At 37.0% G+C, this 22,426-nt stretch overlaps 1 protein-coding gene across 2 annotated transcripts in view; it reads left to right on the top strand.

Moving 5' to 3' along the window:
- Positions 1–22,426, top strand: part of LOC131062700 (small ribosomal subunit protein bS1c) — a 101,925-nt gene that overhangs the window by 46,455 nt on the left and 33,044 nt on the right. For both annotated transcript variants that reach the window (XR_009110929.1, XM_057996401.1), the window contains exon 2: positions 8,973–9,248. Coding sequence is in view for 1 of the 2 variants with exons in the window: in XM_057996401.1 (XP_057852384.1) it covers positions 8,973–9,248 (276 nt within the window). In the remaining variant the exon portion in view is untranslated. The remainder of the gene's footprint in view (positions 1–8,972; positions 9,249–22,426) is intronic.

Consider the following 22,426-nt stretch of genomic DNA (forward strand, 5'->3'; position numbering starts at 1 on the left):
CGTGTCCTGATGGACCACGTTTTTCCACTGGAAGAAAAATTGACTAAGTATGGTACCACAATGTGTCCCGATGAGGTGCGAATTTCCCCAAGGATGAAAGTAAAGGATGCAAAGTTAAGTGTGGACAAAATCACCTTGTCCTGATGTGGTGCGTTTTTCCCTTAGACAAATTGATGAAGTTTTGGGAAGTTTTATGTGTCCAGATAGGGGTTGTTTTTCCCCAAGGATCAAATGTGTGGACAAGATTAAACAAATGAATGAATTTTAATTGTTTTGATGGGGGTTGTTTTCTCCAAGTTGAAATATTGGGACAAAGTAAGTGAATTGATGTGATTTTAAGTATCCTGATGGGGGACGTTTTTCCCCAATGGCCATTTGTGATGAGATGATAAAATTTAATTCAAATTTTTGTCCCAATATGGATCAATTTTCCCTAGGAGGCCCAAATTTAATGCAAGTGAAAGATTTTAAACGACAAGTGTGCCCACATTTAATGATGCTTGCCTTGTTACAATTTTTTTAATGATTGGCAACAATTATTTAATAACATATATGTGATCCCAAGGCAAATTGATTTTCCACCAGGCTATTGTAAAGCAAGTTTTTTTATCCCACATTGCTTGTGTGGTGAAATATCAAGGTAAAAACATGATTATGTATACCCAGCCAGCATTATATTATTATTGTTTTGCCTAGATGTGAATGATTGAAGACGCTGATTGGAGGGAGATTGAAGATTCCAGCTGGGCAATTTTTGTCTTAGTGTCTTTTGGATACCATTGTTGAAGGAGAGCTGCAGATTGAAAGGAGCGATTTTACCCAATCATGTGTAGCGCCACCATTAGAGGGGAATAATAGTGATTTTTGTGTGGCTGGTTGAGCCACAATTTTTGGCGATTTGGAGGAACTTCATGTTTGGCGCCATTGTGGGACAGCTGCGATTCATCCAAATCTGAGTTTGATGCCATGGCTGGGCACATTTGTGATATTATCCTTGGACACCATTGCTGGTCCTTACCTGGGACATTAGTTTCCAAGTTTGAAACTCCATTTACCAGCATTGCCCTGAGACTGAAACAACACTTCCAGCCCCTTGATAGTGCCCAGGCATGGCCATTTTTGAACTTGGAGAGGTGAAACAACTCAAATGTGAAGACATGCCATGGCTGTGATCACTTCCAGCCATTAATATTTACCATTTTCAGGGTGTCTTCAGACTTTTGGAGGCCATTTTCAGACCTTTGGAGGGCGTATTCAGACTTGGTGCTCAGAAAGGCAAATCTAAGACAACTTTCCAGCACCTAAATCAACCATTTTCAGGGGTGTCCTCAGAATTTACACTCAGAAATCAGACCTGAGATTGCATCAAACACACCATTTTCTGAGTTTACAAGGGTGTCTTCAGACTTATTTATTGCAATCAGACTTATCCTAAGTCTGAAAATTAGGTTTTCTGAGGACAAATTTTGATCAAATCCTTTGTATTTTCCAGAATTATGTTACATAGTTCCAATTTTCTGATTGAATTCAGAACCAAAGTTAATTCTGGAAAATTAACAATCAACTTACCCATCAAGAATAAGGACAAAGTAAGGAGCATTGAAGTGTTCTAATGAGGTTAGGATTTCCACTCCATCAAATGATGATCAAATCAACACAAAATTTTCAAGGACAATGAGTCCCGATGGGGGTCAAATTTCCACTTGAGAGTAGAATTACAAAGGAAGAGACAAATCAATTCAAATGAAGATCAATAACAAAGTAGTCCCTATTGGCATCAAATTTCCACCAAGTGAAGGAAATGGACAAAGATAATGCAGATGTTTTGAGAAGTGATCTGTCCTTATGACGATTGATTTCGCACCAAGGTTGAAATAAAGTTTATCCCATAGGTGTTTGATTCAATGTTTGTTTGTTTTGCAGGTCTGCTACAAGGGAAGCATGGTGATCAAAGTTTGAGGTGAAGGAGGATGCAACTTGCAGGGATACCAAGGGCTCAACACTTAAAGACAACGAATGATGAGGGCTCAACTCCAAGATGACTCCACATGCATGTTGCAAGGATAGCATCACAAATACAAATGAGGAGGATCAACACTTCAAAGATTGGAAGAGGATTTCAAGACAAAGATTTGAAAGGTAGGGGTGCAGACTAGGTCAAATGCGAAGAAAGCTTCATCATGATGATGGACAAATGAAGGAAAGCAAGTTCAAGACATATGCGCAAACGATTTCCACATCAAGAAAATAGGAACTACATTAAGAGATCTCAAGGTCGAAGAACATCGAGGAGGAAACAATTCATGGAGAATTCCCTAACATATGGATGAAATGCAAAGTATCACAAGGAATTCCAAATATCATGAAGAATGTTCAAAGCAAATTGATCAAGTCTACAAGGCAAGTTGAGGTGGCTTCCCAGTCATCATTCGTCCAATCAAAGGGTACCTAGTCAATATTCATTCAAGGAGGGAATAGGTGACACATGGTGCTACACCAAATAATTTTTTTATCATCTCTCATTGGTCAATGTAATAGTGGTTGTAATAAATCCTAATTAAGGTTTTATCTTGTAAACTTGGCCATTGATCTTGAATCAATCTGAGCCATTCATTGTAATGAGACCTCTATATAAGGCTCAATGCTCTCATTTATAAAAAATGGAATAGAATAGTTAGCAGTAGAAGATAGTTAGTAGTTAGATCATTAGAAGCTAGAGTAGAGTAGAGTTGGAGAAGAAGAAATTGTTGCTAAGACTTGTAAATGAATATACTCTTTTCATTGAAGATATGGTGAAATGTGTTGTTCAACAAGTTGCGTGGTTTCCAATTTTCATGAGCTTTCATGTTGATTAGATGAATGAAAGGAATTGTGAATGATTAATGGTGAATTTCATTTATCCATACCACTAGCTTTTTGCTGATTGTAAGTTTGCCTTGTGTCATCAACTGGAGTTGGAATTGAACTTAACTTCAATTATTGCTCGTCCATTGTTATGCATTGTCCTGATGGTATTGATGTTGATGGTAGTAATTTGAACATCTATAAATTTACCTTAGAAGATTGCACTAGCTTTGTGGAGTTGTTCGTTGATGGCGACGCAAAGCTTAGTTGAGTTTTACCCAATCATTCATTGCCCCTTACATTCCTAGTAGTAGATTAGTCTTCCTAAACCCTTTCCCTTTTGTCCTTTTTTTTTAATTCAAGTTAGTTTAGGAGAGAAAGCATCACAAGATTGCAATATCAGATGATCAAGTTCCAACTTTATTCAAATGCCCAAGTATTCAACATAAGCCCCCTTGTGATTCCAGCAATATCACATCAACCGTTGAGCTTATCCATGAGTCAAGATCTGACATTTTGGAACCTTGGAGTTGTCTCATTTGATCGCAAAGCATAGCATTTGAGAGACTCTGTTCAAGAGAGGATAAGATACCTTGGTATTTTATTCCGTGTTCGTATGTGCATAAAACACACATCAACAAAACCTAGAATAAAATGCATGCAATGAGATATGTTGTGCAATGGTGAAAATTCTCTTGCATTTCACCATCCATTGCATAAGTGAATTCTTTGAGTTGCACTTCAATCTTTGGCTTGCTAGATTTGCACAAATCTGTTTTTCTATTTGCTTCTATGCAGGCTTGACTACTACTTCATAGCCCTCCTACAAGTCTCTCACCTCTTTGAGAAACTCCTTTACTGAAATTGGCGTCACTTTGCCTTTTGCATGCTCTTATTCAGCCTTAATCAACAACAATTCAAAACTTTTCCCATCCTTCATGATGTCAAAGGTGTTGTTTCTTCTGTTATGGATCATGCATCTATCATTCCATGAAGGTCCACCCAACAAGACATGACATGCACACATCAAGATCATTTTGCACCATACTTCATCCACATAACCTCCAATGTGGAATGTAACTTGGCATTGCCCTTTCACCATGAGTTGCTGTCCTTCTGCAAGAAAGAAACTTTAAGAGGTGTGGGGTGTGCAACAATCAACCCCAACTTCTGAGCTATCTATGTGGATGCCAAGTTGTTTGTGTTGCCATTATCAATGATCAACTTACAACACTTACCACCCAACATACACTTAGTGTGGAAGATGCCCTTCGTCAACTATCAAAGATATCATCAACTTCAGAGACCTTGTCATCAATCTTTAGGATGTTGAGAAATGATTAAATACCTGGCTTGAGGCTCTTTGTTTTACAAACCAAAATTTGTCCGTTCTTTTCATTGCATAGTCATTGCAAGTGTTTATTTGTTGGATTTGTCTTTGGCAGTGCATTCCATTCCTCATACACAAACATGTTCATCTTCAACTTTGTCGGTGCACTCTTCTTGAATGCCTCAAAAAATAGTACTTAGATTTTCAAAAACTCTTGGTGAACCATAGGAACCTGCCTTGGATGTTTCAATTTGATTACAAAATGGTTGATTTCCTCCCTTTGTCTTTAGTGCAATCACATAAGAATATACCATCAGAACAATGTAAGGCATAGAGTAACATGTAGGATGCCTGGAGTTTAATTAGGCATTTTTAATCTTGGCAGAAAGATCAAAGAATTATACACCAATTATAAATTTCTTTCTTCAGTCCTCACTTTTTGGGAATTTAGCCACAATGCAAGATCAAAGTTCCCAGTTTCAACCATCAATCAACAATGTAGCAAATTCAAGAAACACGGTCTCTCCAACTTGTTCATATGAATGGCCTTCAATCTGTGGTTGCCTTGGATAATCTATATGCAACTGTCATCCAGGTCTGTCCTAAAAAACATTCATCATAAATTCTTCATTCTGTGCTAAAGGAGCATCTATCTCTTGACCTTTTTCTCTTCATTAGGAAGTTCAAGAGCCCTTTCAATTTTCATTATGTTCATAAGAAGCCTCAATGGTCTGACCTTGCAATGAGACACTTGATTTAGCTGTGCTCACATTGTTATGCTAGGACGTGCTTGTGAATATTTTTTTCTTGTCATAAACAGATGTAGCTACAACACAGTGAACTTGAGCACTCATAAACTTTTGCCACTGGAGGCTTATCCAGATTCATATTCCACAATTGATATATTAGGTTTCCGAGATGAAGGTGTTGCATCTCCTCTGGGAATGTCTTTACCTTCTTTTCTTCTTTTCTCTTCTTCTTAAATTGCTTTTAGTTCTTAGGTTTAAATTGCACAACCTGCTTAGCTTCCTTCTTCTTACTCTTCTCTGAGAGATCTCTGATAGCAATGCTATACATTACTTTGTGATGCTTAGGGGGATTAGTCAAGGCAATTGCCTTGCCCTTGCCCTTGTCCAATGTAGTATTCTTCAAAAGCGAGGCATTTTTCTGTTTTCAACAATTCTGTCTTTGCAATAATGTGTGCAGCTTTGGAAACAGGAATAATGATGGTAGAATGTGATGTTTGGGATAACTGAGTTTCCCAATGGTGCCTCTCTACCAGATTTCTACACATTTAAAACAAGCTTCTCAAGAATTGAAAACAATAGAGCAATAGATCTTACTGGAAAAATCAAACCATATTTGCACAATAATACTAAAGAAATAAATTGATTAATTGATTGGATCATTTTACATTATAGTGCAATGGCTCTTTAAAGCCTTATTTTTCAGCAAAACTAACTCATGGGAAGTAACTTCCCAACTAACATATTAAACTAACTTTATTTATTTATTTGAAAACTATACTAACCTATAGATTACTAACTAATTAATGTAATATTCCAACATTTCCGCCTCCCTTCTCCCTTCTCCCTTATTACACTAATCTGAACAAAGGTTGGAACACTGCAAGAGCTGATCACAGCAACCTTTCTGAAGACTTTGATGAAGCGTCTTGACTCTTCACCAATCCTCCTCACTCACTCAAGTAACACCAGACTGACTCCACCAGCAGACCTCTTGACTGTAGAATTTGCAAACCTCTACACAACATGAGAGAATATAAAGTGTCTCCAACCTCTTGCATAATGAGAGGACAACTTTCCTTTGAAAGTCCACATCTCCTTTGAGTGTGTTGAATCCCTCCTCAGTGCTGCACATGAAAGAACAACTCTCCTTTGAGAGTCCACATTTCCTTCGAGTTTGTCAAATCCCTCCTCCAGTGCTGTGGAAACAATCCCTTGTGTGCTGTACAAAACCTCAACCAATGTAGATACATCAAGTGCACCCACAATAAAAACGTACCCCCCATTTGCGCCTTGAAGGGACACAAACAGAAAAGGTGCTTCTCATGCAATGGATCATCCTTGCGTGAGAAGCTAGCTCAAGATGATGGATGTCCCACTGTCTCCATTTCCTCCAACCTCCAATTCGATCTTCTTTACATCTTAATCACCAAATACAAAATTAATGGTTTTTAATGCCTCATTAGTAAATTCATAAAAGTGCTCATACATAGGGATGTTGGATTCAACCGATAATGCATCGATTATAATAAAAAAATATAATGTATCTGGGATGATCATTCTCTTTGTCTTGTGATACAGAACTTCTACGTAAGCCTTTAGTCTAGTGAGCAGTAATTCCTCTTGCTTTGTTTTGTATGGAAGCATTACAACACCTTTACTTCGAGCCCCAACCACTTCCACTAGATTACCCCATTTAGTATTCAACTCACCATTGTACTGATCTCTTCAAATACATTTACTTCTACACATGCAAATAATTCTACTCTATGAATATTATACTGCTAATAGCAAACATTTACCATTTACTCACCAATCATCCAGATGAGAATGCAACGTATAATAAGTGTAGATTCTCCTTAATTATATGAGGCCTTTATATTGATATAAGCATTTATTCTATTCATAACTGTGCCAATGGTGAAACTCTTCATCTAATAAAAACCACACTTCGTTGCATATCCTCACACTATGAAAATGGCATTAGAATTGTTAGCAATCAGCAGATGCCAAATCAAGCCCTCACCTCTCACTATATCATCTAGGTATGCCACTGCACTTTTTATTCTTTGTTAGGCACTACACAAAAATACCATGCACATTTGATACTTTTATATCAGTATTTATAACATATAAATCAATCTATCAATTGCCTTGCGCTTAATAAAGTTTTGTCTCCTATGAAATTTCTCAGAAAAATCCCTCACATTGCCCTTTTCATCACAATAACCTGCAATGATCATATGCTAAATCAAAATGCTTCACTCATGACATCACACTAATATTCTGCAATCCACACGAGCTCTTCTCATGCTGGTCTGCATACAGATCTTCATTGCCAATCTATGCAATCTCCAGTTTTGGCTTTGAGAAACCCTCCGCCATTCTCCATTCGTGATGGATGCCTATACCTGGGCCTTGCAAGCTGTATCCATGGCGTCTTCTCCTCCACATGTTGCAATTGTAGTCTCTTTTCCAAACTTTAGAGAGGCACATAGATCTCCATTCTGCTCTTACCAAATTGAAAACAATAGAGCAATATAACTTACTGGAAAAATCAAACCATATTTGAACTCTAATGCTAAAGAGATAAATTGATGTATTGTTCAGAACTTCAGATCATTTTACATTATAGTGCAATGGCTTTTTTAAAGCCTTATTTTCAGCAAACTTAACTCACGAGAAGTAACTTTCCAACTAACATATTAAATTAACTTTATTTTTTAAACTTAAAACTATACTAAACTATAAACTGCTAACTAATTAATGTAATATTTCAACGTCAAGTGCCAAACACTAAACTCTTTAATTGCTTCTCCATCCAGCTCTCAGCCAAATGGTTGGGGACTCTATGCTAGTTGGACCAAACTTGGACAGCTAAAGTATTGCTGCACAGAGAAAATATTCTCAAGTAATCTTTTCAGTTGCAAAGTCTTCATTCGTCTGTCTTTACAAGGTGAAGTTAAAGATCTTTACTATTGGCTCCTCCAAAAACTGACTAATCAAACCACTTTGTGTTTCTAGTCTCTTTCTATGCACATTCAAATCACTGAAATATTGCTGAGATGATTCCTCTTCTTCTGACAAAGTAATTTGCAGCTGCTCCTTACTCAAATGCCTTTTGTGAAACAATTGTCATATTTACCTAATACCACCAAAAATACTTCTCCTTGAGGATCGAAGTTCAAACAATTACTGCGGAAAACTTTGTGATGGGATTTTTTGTGATACAATTGCTGTAAAATCTTTTAGATGGGCAGCTTGTATGCTGTGCTGGACTGACTTCTTATTACATGCTCCCTACATCCTCACAAGACAAAACTTCTCGTTTGGCAGTACTATGGTTACTGAGTTGAAAATAGTACTTTTGGGAATTATTTGCTTATTTATCAACTCTACTACATGCACAAAGTGATTTTCTTATTTTATTTATATTCTGAGTATGCCTGTGCTAGGTATCCTTTTGCCCAGATGTTGGAGGAATGGCAAACAAATGGTTGTGTTGCTCCAACAGATGATTGACATGCTTGACTCTTGAGTAGATGGGAAATGGAGGTTGAATGGATGGATGGAAGGATTTTGTGGGTAGGTTTGTGGAGGTGGGGCATGGGTGCAGCTGTTTATGTATGCCAATGTTAATATTAGTGTAAACAGTAAAATCCATATTTTAATAGATATGCAGCAGACAAAGAATCATGTACTTGGGCAGGTTGTGTCTTCTGTTGAAAATGGCATGATGTGTCAATGCCTAACAGGAGGACTAGGGAACTATTTTTTTTAATAGAATGGCACCATTGCATTTGTTGTCAATTTCTTTAGAACCATTTTGTTTCAGAAACTTTGAAATTTGTACAATCGTATTTCGTATAAGCTGTAGATGATTTCATTTTTCTGCACTTTTTTATTTAGGGTTGATACTTTGTTTAATGCCATTATTTTGATGATCTGCGTAGGTGAGCTTTTATTTTCTTGCTATTTGGTCTTTGATTTCCTTCCAACCAAAGGCACAAAATAGCGGATGAATGCTCAAATATGAATGTTATTCTTTACAGGTTAGAGGAATGATAATTATGGCAGATCCAAGTGGGGTCTTGGTTGACATCAATGGAAAGGGTCCCGCATTTTTGCCTGTAGAGGAATCGTGTCTGTATGAGGTCAGGACCCCAGAAGAAATAGGTCTTTTCCCGGGTGTGGAAGAGGATTTTCTTATCTATGATTATGATGATAGAAATAGCAGGATGGTTCTAAGTCTGCAAGAAATTCAGCATGATCTTGCATGGGAACGAATCAGACAATTGCAGGCTGAGGATATTGTTGTCATGGGCAAGGTATGTGCAAAATTATGTTTGTAAGATTGGTTTACAGCATATTTTTAACTGGATGTCAATGTTCTAAAACATGATCTCTATAATTGCTGCTGCCATAGTTTCATAACAATTTTTAGACTGTTTATTGATTTCATATTAGAAGTCTCGGTCAAAAAATTGACCAGAAGATGCCAAGTCAAAATTAATTTCCTTGAAATATTTATTTAAGGTAAGTCCTGATCATGTGATCGGAACTCTAACCCAGTACTTTCTTTACTAATTGTTTACATTGCCTTATTCAGTATAGTTTTGCTTCATGTATCTGCTGCCTTTTTGTTTTCCATGATTTTCTCAACTCTTTAAAATCCAATGTTTGACCTTTATTTTTGGATAAACAAATTATTATGCTTACAGTGAAAAAGATTTTCAAAGTAGGGGACTGAATTTGAAATCAGATCAGCTTCAAGAAGTTATTGTTCAGCTGGTACAGAGAGTGAGATTTTGAGAAATACAGCTGAGGCTTACAAGAGAGTAGAGAGCTCAAGAGAACAATCAGCCAAGATGATCAGAATGGTTGTTGTTAGAAACATGACTACATATGAGAAGGGACAGAAAACCACAAAATAATGAACAAATGAACAAATTAAGTACGTATACATGAGAACTACTATCATAATGTCACTGGCAGGAATGTTACCCTGATTGCACCAAATTAAAATTTTTTTTTAACACCAAGCTCTTTTTATCACCCAAATCCCTGAAATGGGCAGGGTGAGAGCATATGGAAATTGGGATGTGGACAAGAAGCAATTAATCTGAAACTCACTGGCAGCAAGCCATCTAGTTTACAATCAACACCAATTTGGTGGATAGGTATCCAGATATGGTTAATGCCATTGGCAGATTACAAGCAGATCTGATTGATGCCAGATTGACAGATAACAAGTAGATCTGGTCAATGTCGAATGGGCAGATTACAACAGGTCTGATCAATGTCAAACTGATAGATAACAAGCAGACTTGATTGATGCCAAATTGGTAGACAATGAAAGTGCAACTCTCAGCAGCTACACCATTCAATCATTGTTACAATGCAAGTGCAAGAAATTAAACAAATCTGGCAGAAGACCTTCCAAATTTTAACAATATAGCCAGATACTGAATTTGCTCACAAAATCAGATTTACATTCAAGAAATCTTTCAGAGTTAACAACCAAAGTCAAACAACCTGTGGATTAGGCAATCTGATTATAAATGGTGGACTATAAATTTCATGAGTGAGTATGTCTGGTTATTGATTAATTTTTGAATTTTGAAAATGAATGCACCAAAATACCTGCAGTGATTGATACTGCCAAAGTAATTCTAAAATGAATGATAATCTTGAGGTTTGTATGTCCTTAAATCTGACTGCTACACTTAGAAATTCAAGCCATAATTGTCCACAAATGCTGCACTTACTCAAAAAATAGCTGCACACAACGCAGAATGAATGTACTGTTCTTTAAAATCCTGCTCCAAACCTCCTTCCAGCTGGTATGTTTCCTCTTCAACAGGTATGACTGGTTAATGGCATACAATTTTTGATGTATGTACATCCAACTTAATAAGCTCATTTCCTTCACAAGCAAATTATACTAATTCTGGAACATTTTAACAAATAAATCTATAAGTCTGGAAAACTGCACAATGCATTGTATCATAGTGCTTTAGCGGCACAGACTATTGCAGTAGCCATATGGGTTGCCGTAGCACCTGTATGGATTATTGTAGCAAATTTGAAAAATCAGAAATTCTTCAAGATCTTCATATAATAATTTGAACTGAAAACACACACACCCAAAACATGAAATATATTTTGTATTTTTTGAATATTCCACACCGTACAAACAAACTGAAATCTTCACACCAACTAAAAATTTGAAAGTACTATGCAATATCAGCTCAATGTTAATCCCTGGATGAAATTACTCCTTGGGAATGGAGAGTTTTTGTCCTAGGGTAAAGAAATGAACACGGAGGCTCCATTTTGGAAACAATGGGTTTTTAGAGAAAATGGCAGAGAGGTGCAATGAGGCCTTGCTCCTTTCTTATAGATTCCTGGGGAAATAAAAATAAAAATATTGACATTTGCCTCCAAAAATCTATTTTAATTTACTTTGTTACTCTACCCCAAAATAATAAAATCACTAAGAGTTACGTAAGGCTTTATTATGCCCCATTTAGGCAGCCTAGAAATAATAATAAAATTGTCTCTTATAATGCATGTGAAAATTATATTAAGACCAACCTTAATTATTATTTAATATTTATTAAAATATTTGCTTAACCCAACCCATTAACCTACAAGAAACTAGAAAATAGGATAAGAGACCATGATAAATGCCTAGGGTCGAAAAGGGGACTTGACAGCTACCAATAAGTCTCAGAGGAAGGTTAATTTTTTCTATAACAATGATTGTCATGGGATGAGTGTGGATGACTTTCTTCATTCTTGGAGTGCAATTGCTAGGGTTTGAACATAATTTGAGGACGAATAAAAGATGCCGCTGGTTTTTTCCATGCATGTTTAGGCTATTGGAACAACTTCTCAGAAGGTTCGCTCCTTAGGGTGGGAGAGAGTACAACCAACTCCTGGATTATCTGAACAATATGATGGCATGCATTCTTGGAAGGAGCAAGGAGTTGTTTTCTTGGAGTGTATGCTCATGGTGTTTAATGATTAAATTAAGCTTGTTGATACAATTGTTCTTTGAATCAATGCACTCTTGCCTACCACATAAATAATTCATAAGAGCTAGTTTCCATGAACAGATTATGAGTGTAAATGTCCTTAATATGTTTACTCTGGTGTTGAATGGCTTCAGAAATTTCACGGAGAATAGCTAGTAGGTTTGGGTTAGCTTTTAGTAAGCTTCAAGGTTTGGGATTTCAAGACCAAGAGGTCGACCAACAAAGACTTGAGTGGAGGGGAGGGGAAGGAGCTGAGATGGGTTCTAGGGGGCTAAAAATGGCAGGTGGAAGATTAGAGAGGGAAGGATTAAGGAGTGGGAGGATCTAAGGTAAAACCCAATCTTGAGAAAGCAGGACTAAGTGAGATTTTGGCATTGAAAGTAATTGGGTATAAATCAGCAGTAAGGTGAATTGTCTGATTGTACACAATTTTGGGAGATTAATTGGACTTAGGAAGGAAGGAGGGGCTCTAGTACCATTGGGAGGATCAGCCCTTTAATTCAATTAAAGCAACCAGTGATTTAGATAGAGCTGCTTGAGTTGTGTATTTTTCATGTCTTCAACTTCCATAGTGATAGGATAGGAAGCATTGGCAATATTGCTGCATTCTCCCTTAATTATTGTCAAAGAATTATTCCTTGGCTTTCTTCTCTCACAAGCTTTGACTTTAGGAAGTTTATGAGCCCTTCGCTTGGCTTTATTTGTAGTATACGGCCAATTTATAGGATTGTGGTGACTCTTGGAGCCGCTTCTGAGTTGTATAATTGCAGAAAAAATTAAATTGTTTTTTGGTAGGTCTGGAAATGAATGACAAAATCTGAAATCTTAGAATAAAATGCAACAGCCAAAAATTTCATATGAAATGGGAGGTGAGTGTAATGTCCCCTTTTGGGATTGCCCTAAATCTTGCCCAAGCACCTGTCAAAGTCTACTGACTTTACCTTGATTTATGAAATGAGATATTCTGTTTGGATTGATTGACTTGCTTGTCTCTTTCGATGCTTGATCTGGAATGATTACCTGATCTGCTTTATATCTTATGACTGATCTGCTCTTTATGAGCAGTGATGCTAATTGAATTGTTTCCCTTCTATGATTATCAGTCTGCTGATTACTGATTGCAGATCTTTATGTCTGATCTGATCTCTTGCTTTTCATTCCATTGATCATTCAATATAGACCACTTCATTGATGATTTAATTGCTCTATGGCTGAGAATTTAATCCCACTTGCTGGTTGATGATTCTGTTGATCTGCTTATTCTATAACCCAATATAATTTATTATGAATGATGCAATTCCCCATGGCTAATTGATGCCTGTAACTTAATAACAGTGCTGATCTGGTCTGATCGTTGGTCATATCACTGGAGGCTTTCGATTCCTTTCCTTTATATCACTCAATGTAGGGGAGAGGTCACTCCTCTTCATCATGTATGCCCCTTGGCAAGAGACACACCCTTTGAAAGAGTGCAACTCTTTATTTCTTCTGCCCTTTGAAAGGGACAACCTTTCACAATCAGTTCTGCACTCATTTAGATCAGATCTGCACTCCTGATTTCCAAATTATCCCCCTCAAATGAGGTTCTCTTCTCCCTTTTATATCTCATGTTTGAGGGAGTCACAACCTTTCATTTCATTTCTTTTGAACATTCATTAACTTAATTTAAATTTTATTATATTTAATTATAAGTGTTTTTTAAATTTTTAAATTTTATTATTATTATTTACCATTAACTTGTATTTCAAAGTGGGACATTACAGTAAGCCACTTGAAATTAAGTGAGTTGGGTTATGAAATGGAAGGTGAATGGATGATAACTTGAGGAGACTGATTACCGATGTCTGGCATATTTTAATGACATGCTTTCATGCCCCTATTTTAGGCAAGGATTTTTAGAAACACTTTAGTCTATTATTTTTAATTTTTGTAGGTTAGTAGGGTGCTATAAGAGAAATAATTCAATAATTTAACTTAAGTTGTCCAAAAAGTAACTTTATATTATATTTATGAAAGAACTTATGTTTCATTATTAAAAAGGTGGTTTTTAAGAGATGGAGAAAAAGTGTTGGTAAGAATGGGGTCCAAAAGTATTTTTATTTTAAAAGGTTCTTTTAGACATTTTTTTTAGATGAGTTTTGGAGGGAAAAGGGGAAAAAAAGAACATAATATTTAATTTCTTTAGGAGTGCCCATAAAAGGAGTGGAGGATAGAAGAAGCTATTCTAGCTTATCAAACCCTAGTTTCTTGGGATTGAACATTGGTCATCTATTCTTCGGTGAGACAAAAACCCTCCTATTTATTTGAGTATTTCATTTGGGGATTATGATTGAGTAAAATATTTGCAAGAAAGTTTCCAAATTTTTTGGGTTTGTGATATCAGTTCAGTTTTGGGGTTTTATTTGAAGATCTGAAGAATCCTAATGTTTAGTTGGTAAAGGTTTTAGGCTTATCCATTGTTCGATATTTAATTTTTTGTTGTTGCTATGTAGGGATTTCATGTTATATCCAATTATTTGTTCAATATTAATTATTGTGAGGATTTTATATTTTATTAGTTACATGTGATTGAAAGTCTTCATTTCTTGTTATCAAATCCCTTTAATTACTATTGCAAGACTTACAAGACTTGGACTCACGTTGGTCTTGAAAAGCTGATTTTTGATCTTGACTTGTACTCAATGCTTGGACTTGGTGTAGACTCGGCAAAGACTTAGTAAATTACAAAAACCAATAAATTCATAGATTTTAAAGGATTTAAAACTTGTTTCACGCACCCATTAATAAACAAACCTTAAAGACTCTAATGTCCCCATTTGGGAATTTCCTTTATTTTATCCTGAAACAACAATTCCAACTTAAGATGAGAATTGTAATACAAAATTTACCCAAACTGAAGACATTTTATCATGATATTTAACTTAAAGCTTTAAGAATAGTTCAAAGGATAGGACTTATCTTTCTGGTATTAATATTAATATAAATGGACGGCGAGAATTCTCTCTATCTAGAGAACAATATCATATGTTTGGTTCATTCATTTTTTCTAAGAGCATTTCTCCTTCATCGTGGTTGTTGAATGAAATATATTAGCATGGGGGGGATTCATGATCGCTGCATTAAGAGTCAGAAGTTTCTGAAATTCATTATATTTCTTAAGGGGATATCATATTGGCTGAGTCCCCCCCTTGCTCGATATTGGGAAAAGGATACTCCAAGTTTTCACTTGTAATGTGCCTCCGTCTGTGCTCATTGCAACTTCACTATGAATGGTGGGCGCTGGAAATGGCTGGCTTGGATGTAAGATAATCCGTAGTTTTCGAGTGTATTGAAGTGCGCCAATTCATGGGTATTCTGCAGTTCCTTTGATTATCAGGGTGAAGATTTGCATTGAATGGAACTTCTAATTCCTTGCCGTCAACCTTGCCGTCAAGTATATTGATTATTATATCTGGTGTCTTCTTCCTCATAAAAGGGCACTACAATTTCCCGTCTATTCAGCTACTTCAAATGCCGCAAATAAACTCCCTTGAGCGAACCAAATATGGATAAAAGTCCCAAAAGAGATCCTCCAAGTCTCATTATCGTGGTGTGCATATTTTACACTGTAGCGAAATATATACTGCTGGCATTAAGGTGATTGCGATGAGCCCCCAAATACTTATATTCGCGATAATTGACTTAGAACCTCTGATTGTGTTTTTATGCCAAATACGGGCTAACATTGACTTATTAATCATATCAATCATATTGGGTGTGCTGACTCCTCCTAACAGCTAGTTCCCCTCCATCTTATATCTTACGTATCGAAGGGATGGCATCTTCTCATATTCGATGAGACACAACTCCCCAACATTCTTCCCCATGACGAACCAACTTTATTATACAAAGGATATAATTGTTGTTAACTAATCTTAATGATTATAGCGAATCATCCTTCCTTTCAATCGATATTGTAATTACATGATGCTGTCTGCATGATTAAGATCGAGGCTTATCATTGATCATTCCAAACGTATGACTTACTTAACATGCTTGGTTTATTGATACGATCAATCCTTTTGTTATTGGTAGTTGAGATTGCTTGATCATTATGGGTTTGAGGCCCTGACCAAAATACTATTTCTATTATTAATTTGCTCTACTTACCACCGATTATAATAATCATAGTTATCTCTGCTATATCCACTCTGATCGGGTGTCATTGAGTCTTTCTTCGAGGGATGGTCTAGTTCTGAACATCTTCAGCGGGAATGTAGAACATGTATAGATGATTACTGGTCTATAGGCCTCCTTCGATAAGTGCCACCTGTGATATATTAGATATAATTGTAGTAGTTATCAAGGTTCAGCGCTGAAGATATTGACAGCAGATAGATATCTTCCTTCGCTCGTTGGATTATTATCAACAAGCACATGTTAGCATGAGGGGCAACATCTTCATGATATTAATGTCCCTTCACAATTGGAATACCCATTATAACATATGCTTTCTATTCTTTAATTACTTCTTCTCTGTACTTTTGTCATACTTTCTTATCCTTGCTTTATTAAGCCTTCCATTTGATATCTATAAACATACTTATCTTTTCTTACATGATCACCATATTCTTTACTATTCTTCGTTGTATGGGTTTTGAGTATTAATATTATTTATAAAGATAATAGAAGGAGCTTTCTCAATATATGAACCAGACTATTTTGTCTTTGTTGTGATTTATTCATGATAATACAAGGAGCTTTCTTCTGTTTGGTTTTGGAGCTTTATCATTTGGATGGGGACATCACAAAGACACAATAACCTCATCAATTAGAAGCTACTTTGATCACATACACGAGTACACATCGATCACATAAGTATAAACACAAATTTTAGCTGAAGGAAATAAAATATTTAGATATATAAATATTGTCAAATGTAAATGAAACTTGTGGAATATGAAATCCATGGCATCAAAAGTTCCAAACAAATATCTGTGTATGGTGAAAATGGATAACAATAATAACAATATTGAAAGGCTAAATGAATTCAACCACAAAACCCTAGCCTAACAATCAACAAAGATCCACCATAACATATGAAGATTACCTAAGACAATGCAAATCAAATGAAATCACAAAGATTATACCATCACATGTCCAATAGGGTTTTGATCTCCATTCTTCCTATCTCCATTGATCTTGCTTGATATATTTGCTCTCAGATTTTTATATGCACAAGAGCTCAACAAAGAACGGAATGTGGTTGCAAGTAGGATTGTAGTGTAGTCAATTGATCAAGTTGTTAGCTCATTAGGATCATTAGGGTTTGACAATGAAGAAGGCATCTCCTTAAATAGAAGACACAATATGAAATGGAGGGATAAGATTGAGAGGTGTAAAAAGAGAGGTCGGCTAAGATTAGAGGGTAGGTAAAAGAAATACCAAAATAATGAAAGGGGTAGGTAATGTAGGAATTGAGAGATGAATGACATGTGTCATGGGTAGAAAAGGCTAATGAATTAATTAAATAAATAAAGATTTATTTAATTAATAGAAGAAGTAAGATAATTAAATAAATAAGATATTTATTTAATTTAGGAAAATGATAATTTAAATAAATAAATGTATTTATTTAAATGAGAAATAAGGCTAGAAGAGGATAAATGAATTAATTAAATAAATAAAGATTTATTTAATTAATAGAAGAATTAGGCTTAGATAATTAAATAAATAAAATATTTATTTAATTAGACTGGACAATTTTAGGTGTCTACATTTTGCCCCTCTTTGAGACAATGCGGCTTGTCGCGTTGTTTCAAAGAAGATAAAATGAACTGATACAGAGTTGCTCCAGAATGGGAATGATATGCCCCCTCGAGAGATTGGATGAAAAAGTCTGAAAAGATTGCAGACAATCTCTCGATAAGAAAGAAAGGCTAGAATGGATTGACCGAATAAAGTGACAAAGTCACGGGATGTAGAAGACTGACTCGGGAAAATGAAGACTAAGGCTAGGATAGGCTATAAGATAGACCACGGGCAAAAGACATCCTCATTGTCATCTACACCTTCACGAGATCACAGTGCAGAGCGAGAAAAAGAGCAGCAACAGTCAGCAGCGATGGCTTTCGTACACAGATTCGACCGCGTTCGCCGATTTCAGAGGCCAGCAGAGGCAGGAGAGCCAGTAAGTACCACAAAACCTCCTTGTACTTTGGCGCATTTGATTTTGTCATTAATGCATGGTAGATAGGGCAATAAATGCGCCTAGGAATAGTGTACGAAAAAGTGCAAAAACGTAAAATCGCGTCTGCGTCGGTACCAGGCGCGTCTGTGTCTGACAGGCGCGTCTGTGTCGGTGCCAGGCACGTCTGTGTCTGGAACCGCGTTTGTGTCGAATGCGGGCGTGTCTACGTCTTTCAGGGGCGTTTGTGTTGCAAAGTCGCGTTTGTGACAAATGTAGGCACGTTTATGTCAAATAGGCGCGTCTGTGTTGTTTAGGCGCGCTTGTGCAGTCAATAGGCGCGTTTGTGAGGTAGAAACGCGTTTATGTCTGAAAATGCAAGGTTTGGTCTTCTAGGTCAAATCGGCAGTTCTGTGATGAACATACGCTGTCGATTGGATAAGCTGCTGAGAGGATACACTCAAGCAGGTCCTCTAGGAAGACTAGGATAGATCAAGGCACTTTGTGATGAACAGGGAGCACCGAGATAGAGTACTTTGTGATGAACAGGGAGTACCCAAAGTATGAGCAGCACTTTGTGATGAACAGGGAGTGCAAAATGTGAGTAACACTTTGTGATGAACAGGGAATGTCACACACGTAGTACTTTGTGATGAACAGGGAGCACTACTAGGATAGATAGCAACACTTTGTGATGAACAGTGAGTGTCACTAGAATAGATAACCATATGTATTTAGATAGCGAGTAGCATTTTGTGATAAACAGTGAATGCCACTATAACTGACATGATTGATTTGTTTGACTGCAGGAGTATTTGCCTATGCTGGAGTCACGGGAGAGATTCCCGTCGACACAGAGGTTGCGACCGGAGTTGTCATTTCAGGATAGAGCTGCCATTGAGGAGATGGGTTTGAGACACGTGTTGTATGTGCCTGAGTTTCGGGCAAACATGGGATTGCTAACTGCGCTGGCCGAGAGATGGCATTCAGAGACATGCACATTTCATTTGCTGATGGGTGAGATGACAGTCACCCTGGAGGATGTTTACAGGATTCTGCGGGTGCCGATCGATGGGGAGCTGATTCCGTACGATCGAGACGGAGACAGGGATGCCCTTAGATGAGTGTTCTAGGATCCAAGACTGGAGATGAGGGTGGGACACGTGGCATGGGATACCATGACATGGACAGGATTAGCACTACCAATAGTGTTGGCAAAAATTGTCCAGTCTAATTAAATAAATATTTTATTTATTTAATTATCTAAGCCTAATTCTTCTATTAATTAAATAAATCTTTATTTATTTAATTAATTCATTTATCCTCTTCTAGCCTTATTTCTCATTTAAATAAATACATTTATTTATTTAAATTATCCTTTTCCTAAATTAAATAAATATTTTATTTATTTAATTATCCCATTTTTTCTATTAATTAAATAAATTTTTATTTATTTAATTAATTCATTATCTTTTTCTACACAGGACACATGTCATTCATCTCTTAATTCATACACTACCTACCCCTCTCATTTTATTATTTCTTTTACCTACCCTCTAATCTTAGCCGACCTCTCTTTTTACACCTCTCAATCTTATCCCTCCATTTCATATTGTGTCTTCTATTTAAGGAGATGCCTTCTTCATTATCAAACCCTAACAACTTGATCAATTGACTACACTACGATCCTACTTGCAACCACATTCCGTTCTTTGTTGAGCTCTTGTGCATATAAAAATCTGAGAGCAAATATATCAAGCAAGATCAATGGAGATAGGAAGAATGGAGATCCAAACCCTATTGGACATGTGATGGTATAATCTTTGTGATTTCATTTGATTTGCATTGTCTTAGGTAATCTTCATATGTTATGGTGGATCTTTGTTGATTGTTAGGCTAGGGTTTTGTGGTTGAATTCATTTAGCCTTTCAATATTGTTATTATTGTTATCCATTTTCACCATACACATTTTGGCACGCCCGGTGGGACTCTTGTCCCTTTGCATTTAACCTTTTTGTTGCAGATTTTGCGTTTTTGAAGTTGCAGATCGGACATTTTTCGAAGACATTTTAGGTTTTTCCGCATCTGCGAACTTTCGGATCGCGTCTCTGATTTTCAGGAGCGTCTGCGGATACTGGAGTCGCGTCTGTGCTTTGACAAGTTTTATTTTGTAGGTCTCAGACAGGAACGTCTGTGTTTTATAAGCGCGTCTGTGTTGTTTCTGATCGCGTCTGTGTCCGAGAAGGGCGTCTGTGATTTTTGACCGCATCTGTGTCGTGGGTAACAGCGTCTGTGTTTTGAATGTTTCGGAATTTTCAAATTTTCATTGATTCGGTTTTCGGATTTCGTACTTAGGGTTTCAGATCTGGTTTATTTTTGGACTAACCCTTTCAGATCTAGCTAACTAAGTTTGTGCAGCTTGTTTTGGAAGCAAAAATGTTTTGGTTGAAGGCCCCTCTTTCACAAAGTCTTTTGGGTTTTTAAAATTTACCTAACTTGTGTGTTTGCAGAAAGGGGTGATCATTTGAAACAACCCAAACTACTAACAAATTTTGTTGCAGGTCCTTGGCTAGGGTTTTGAAATTCTGTTGTGTGCCTTGTTTTCATAGATTAGCAAACACTTCCATTGGTGCACTAAAATTGAATCATTGTCTTTTGTGTCTTGAGCAATAGGCTCTTTTTGTTTAATCTTTAGAGGGCCTGTTTTCCCGTGTGGTCATTAGGACTACTAGTGAGAAGAGAACAACCCAAGTGGTAGCGAGGAAAACCCACCTCATCCGAACCACTATAATCAAATGTATTCATGGTGAAAACTATGAATAATGTGTGCTGATTAGTTCATACCGACACTATGTCTCCCCATAAACCCGTTTGATCAAATTTATTTGATCATTTGTAGGGTGTAACCCCTACCGGCTGGGAGCCTTCTGTATTTACAGAGCTGAAAGTGCCGCATGTATGGCCACATGAGCGGATGCCCTTACTAGCACCTTTTTGTTTTAGAAGCCCAAATCCTTCTAGTTGTTGGGGCAGGAGGTCGGACCTCTGGTAGCGGCCCACACACATACGGTTCTTAGTAGAGATACAAAGTTCGCCATGGGGAGTTTTCATGGGGACTGATGCTTGGTTGACCCGAGAAGTGAGTGCCGAGGGTGGAGCCAGTGAGGTCAAGCATCTAAGTATCCGCTCTGAATAGCGTAGCCTCGGGGGTAAAACCCTATGTGGGATCAACAACTATTGTCTTGGCCAGCCATAAGAATTGTGCTTGTCTTATGTTAAGCATTCAAAACATTCAAGACCAAACAACAAAACATTGTGTCTTTTGTGTCTTCAAGTGTATGCAAAACATTTTACATCAAACAACACACTTTTGGAGTCTAAACACTTGCAAACATTGAGTCCTCATCAACATTGTGTCCTCTTGTCACGAAAAACAGTCACACAGTCGGATTTGGTCACAACAAAACAACTTCACAGATTGGAAAAATTGCACGAAGTTTACAGAAACGCGTCCGTGTCTGTTTTAACCGCATCTGAGTCATCTAAGCGCGTCTGTGAAGGGCATAATAGCGTCTGTGTGTCTAGCAGCGTTTGTGTCGAACAGAGACACGTCTGTGTCTGGAAATCGCGTCTGTGAAGTATACAGAAGCGTCTGTGTCCAGGATTGAAAATTTTTACAGTCCGGCAAACAAGAGAAATCAGTTTCGGAATACTTGAGCTTCCTAGGTTGTTTCTTTAGATTTCATCTAGCATTCAACCTGTCTCTGGGTCTCATACAGTCCATCATTGCTTCACATCTCATTTTACATTCATACTTTTCTAAACTTGAGTCAAAAGGTCACTTGCTTGTCCTCATCATACTTTGTCAACATACTACATACAACTACATTTTGCTAAGTGGTCCCTCATCAAGGTTTCTTACCTTTGGGTCTCATTTGGTCTTACTTAGAGTCAAGGTCAGCTTACCTCATCAAGAGAAACAATCATCTCTTTGGAAGTCACACCTACTCTACTACTTACATACTTGGTCTTACACTTTGGACATTTGCAAGTATACCTCAGATTCATTTACACTCCATACAACTCTTGGTCTTCCATACTCTTTCCATTTTTCATCTAGTCTCTCACATCTTGGTCAAACACCTAGTTCATGGTTGAAACCCGTCTTCAAAAATCTAGGAGAAAAGCTAAAGAAGCTCAAGAGTCTGCAAACATGAGTTCTTATGAGTATGACAATGATTTATTTTTCAATCCTGAGCACACTACACTGCTTGACATGGATGTTTATAGACACATTCCA

This window comes from Cryptomeria japonica, chromosome 3, assembly GCF_030272615.1.
Source record: "Cryptomeria japonica chromosome 3, Sugi_1.0, whole genome shotgun sequence".
Taxonomy (NCBI): domain Eukaryota; kingdom Viridiplantae; phylum Streptophyta; class Pinopsida; order Cupressales; family Cupressaceae; genus Cryptomeria; species Cryptomeria japonica.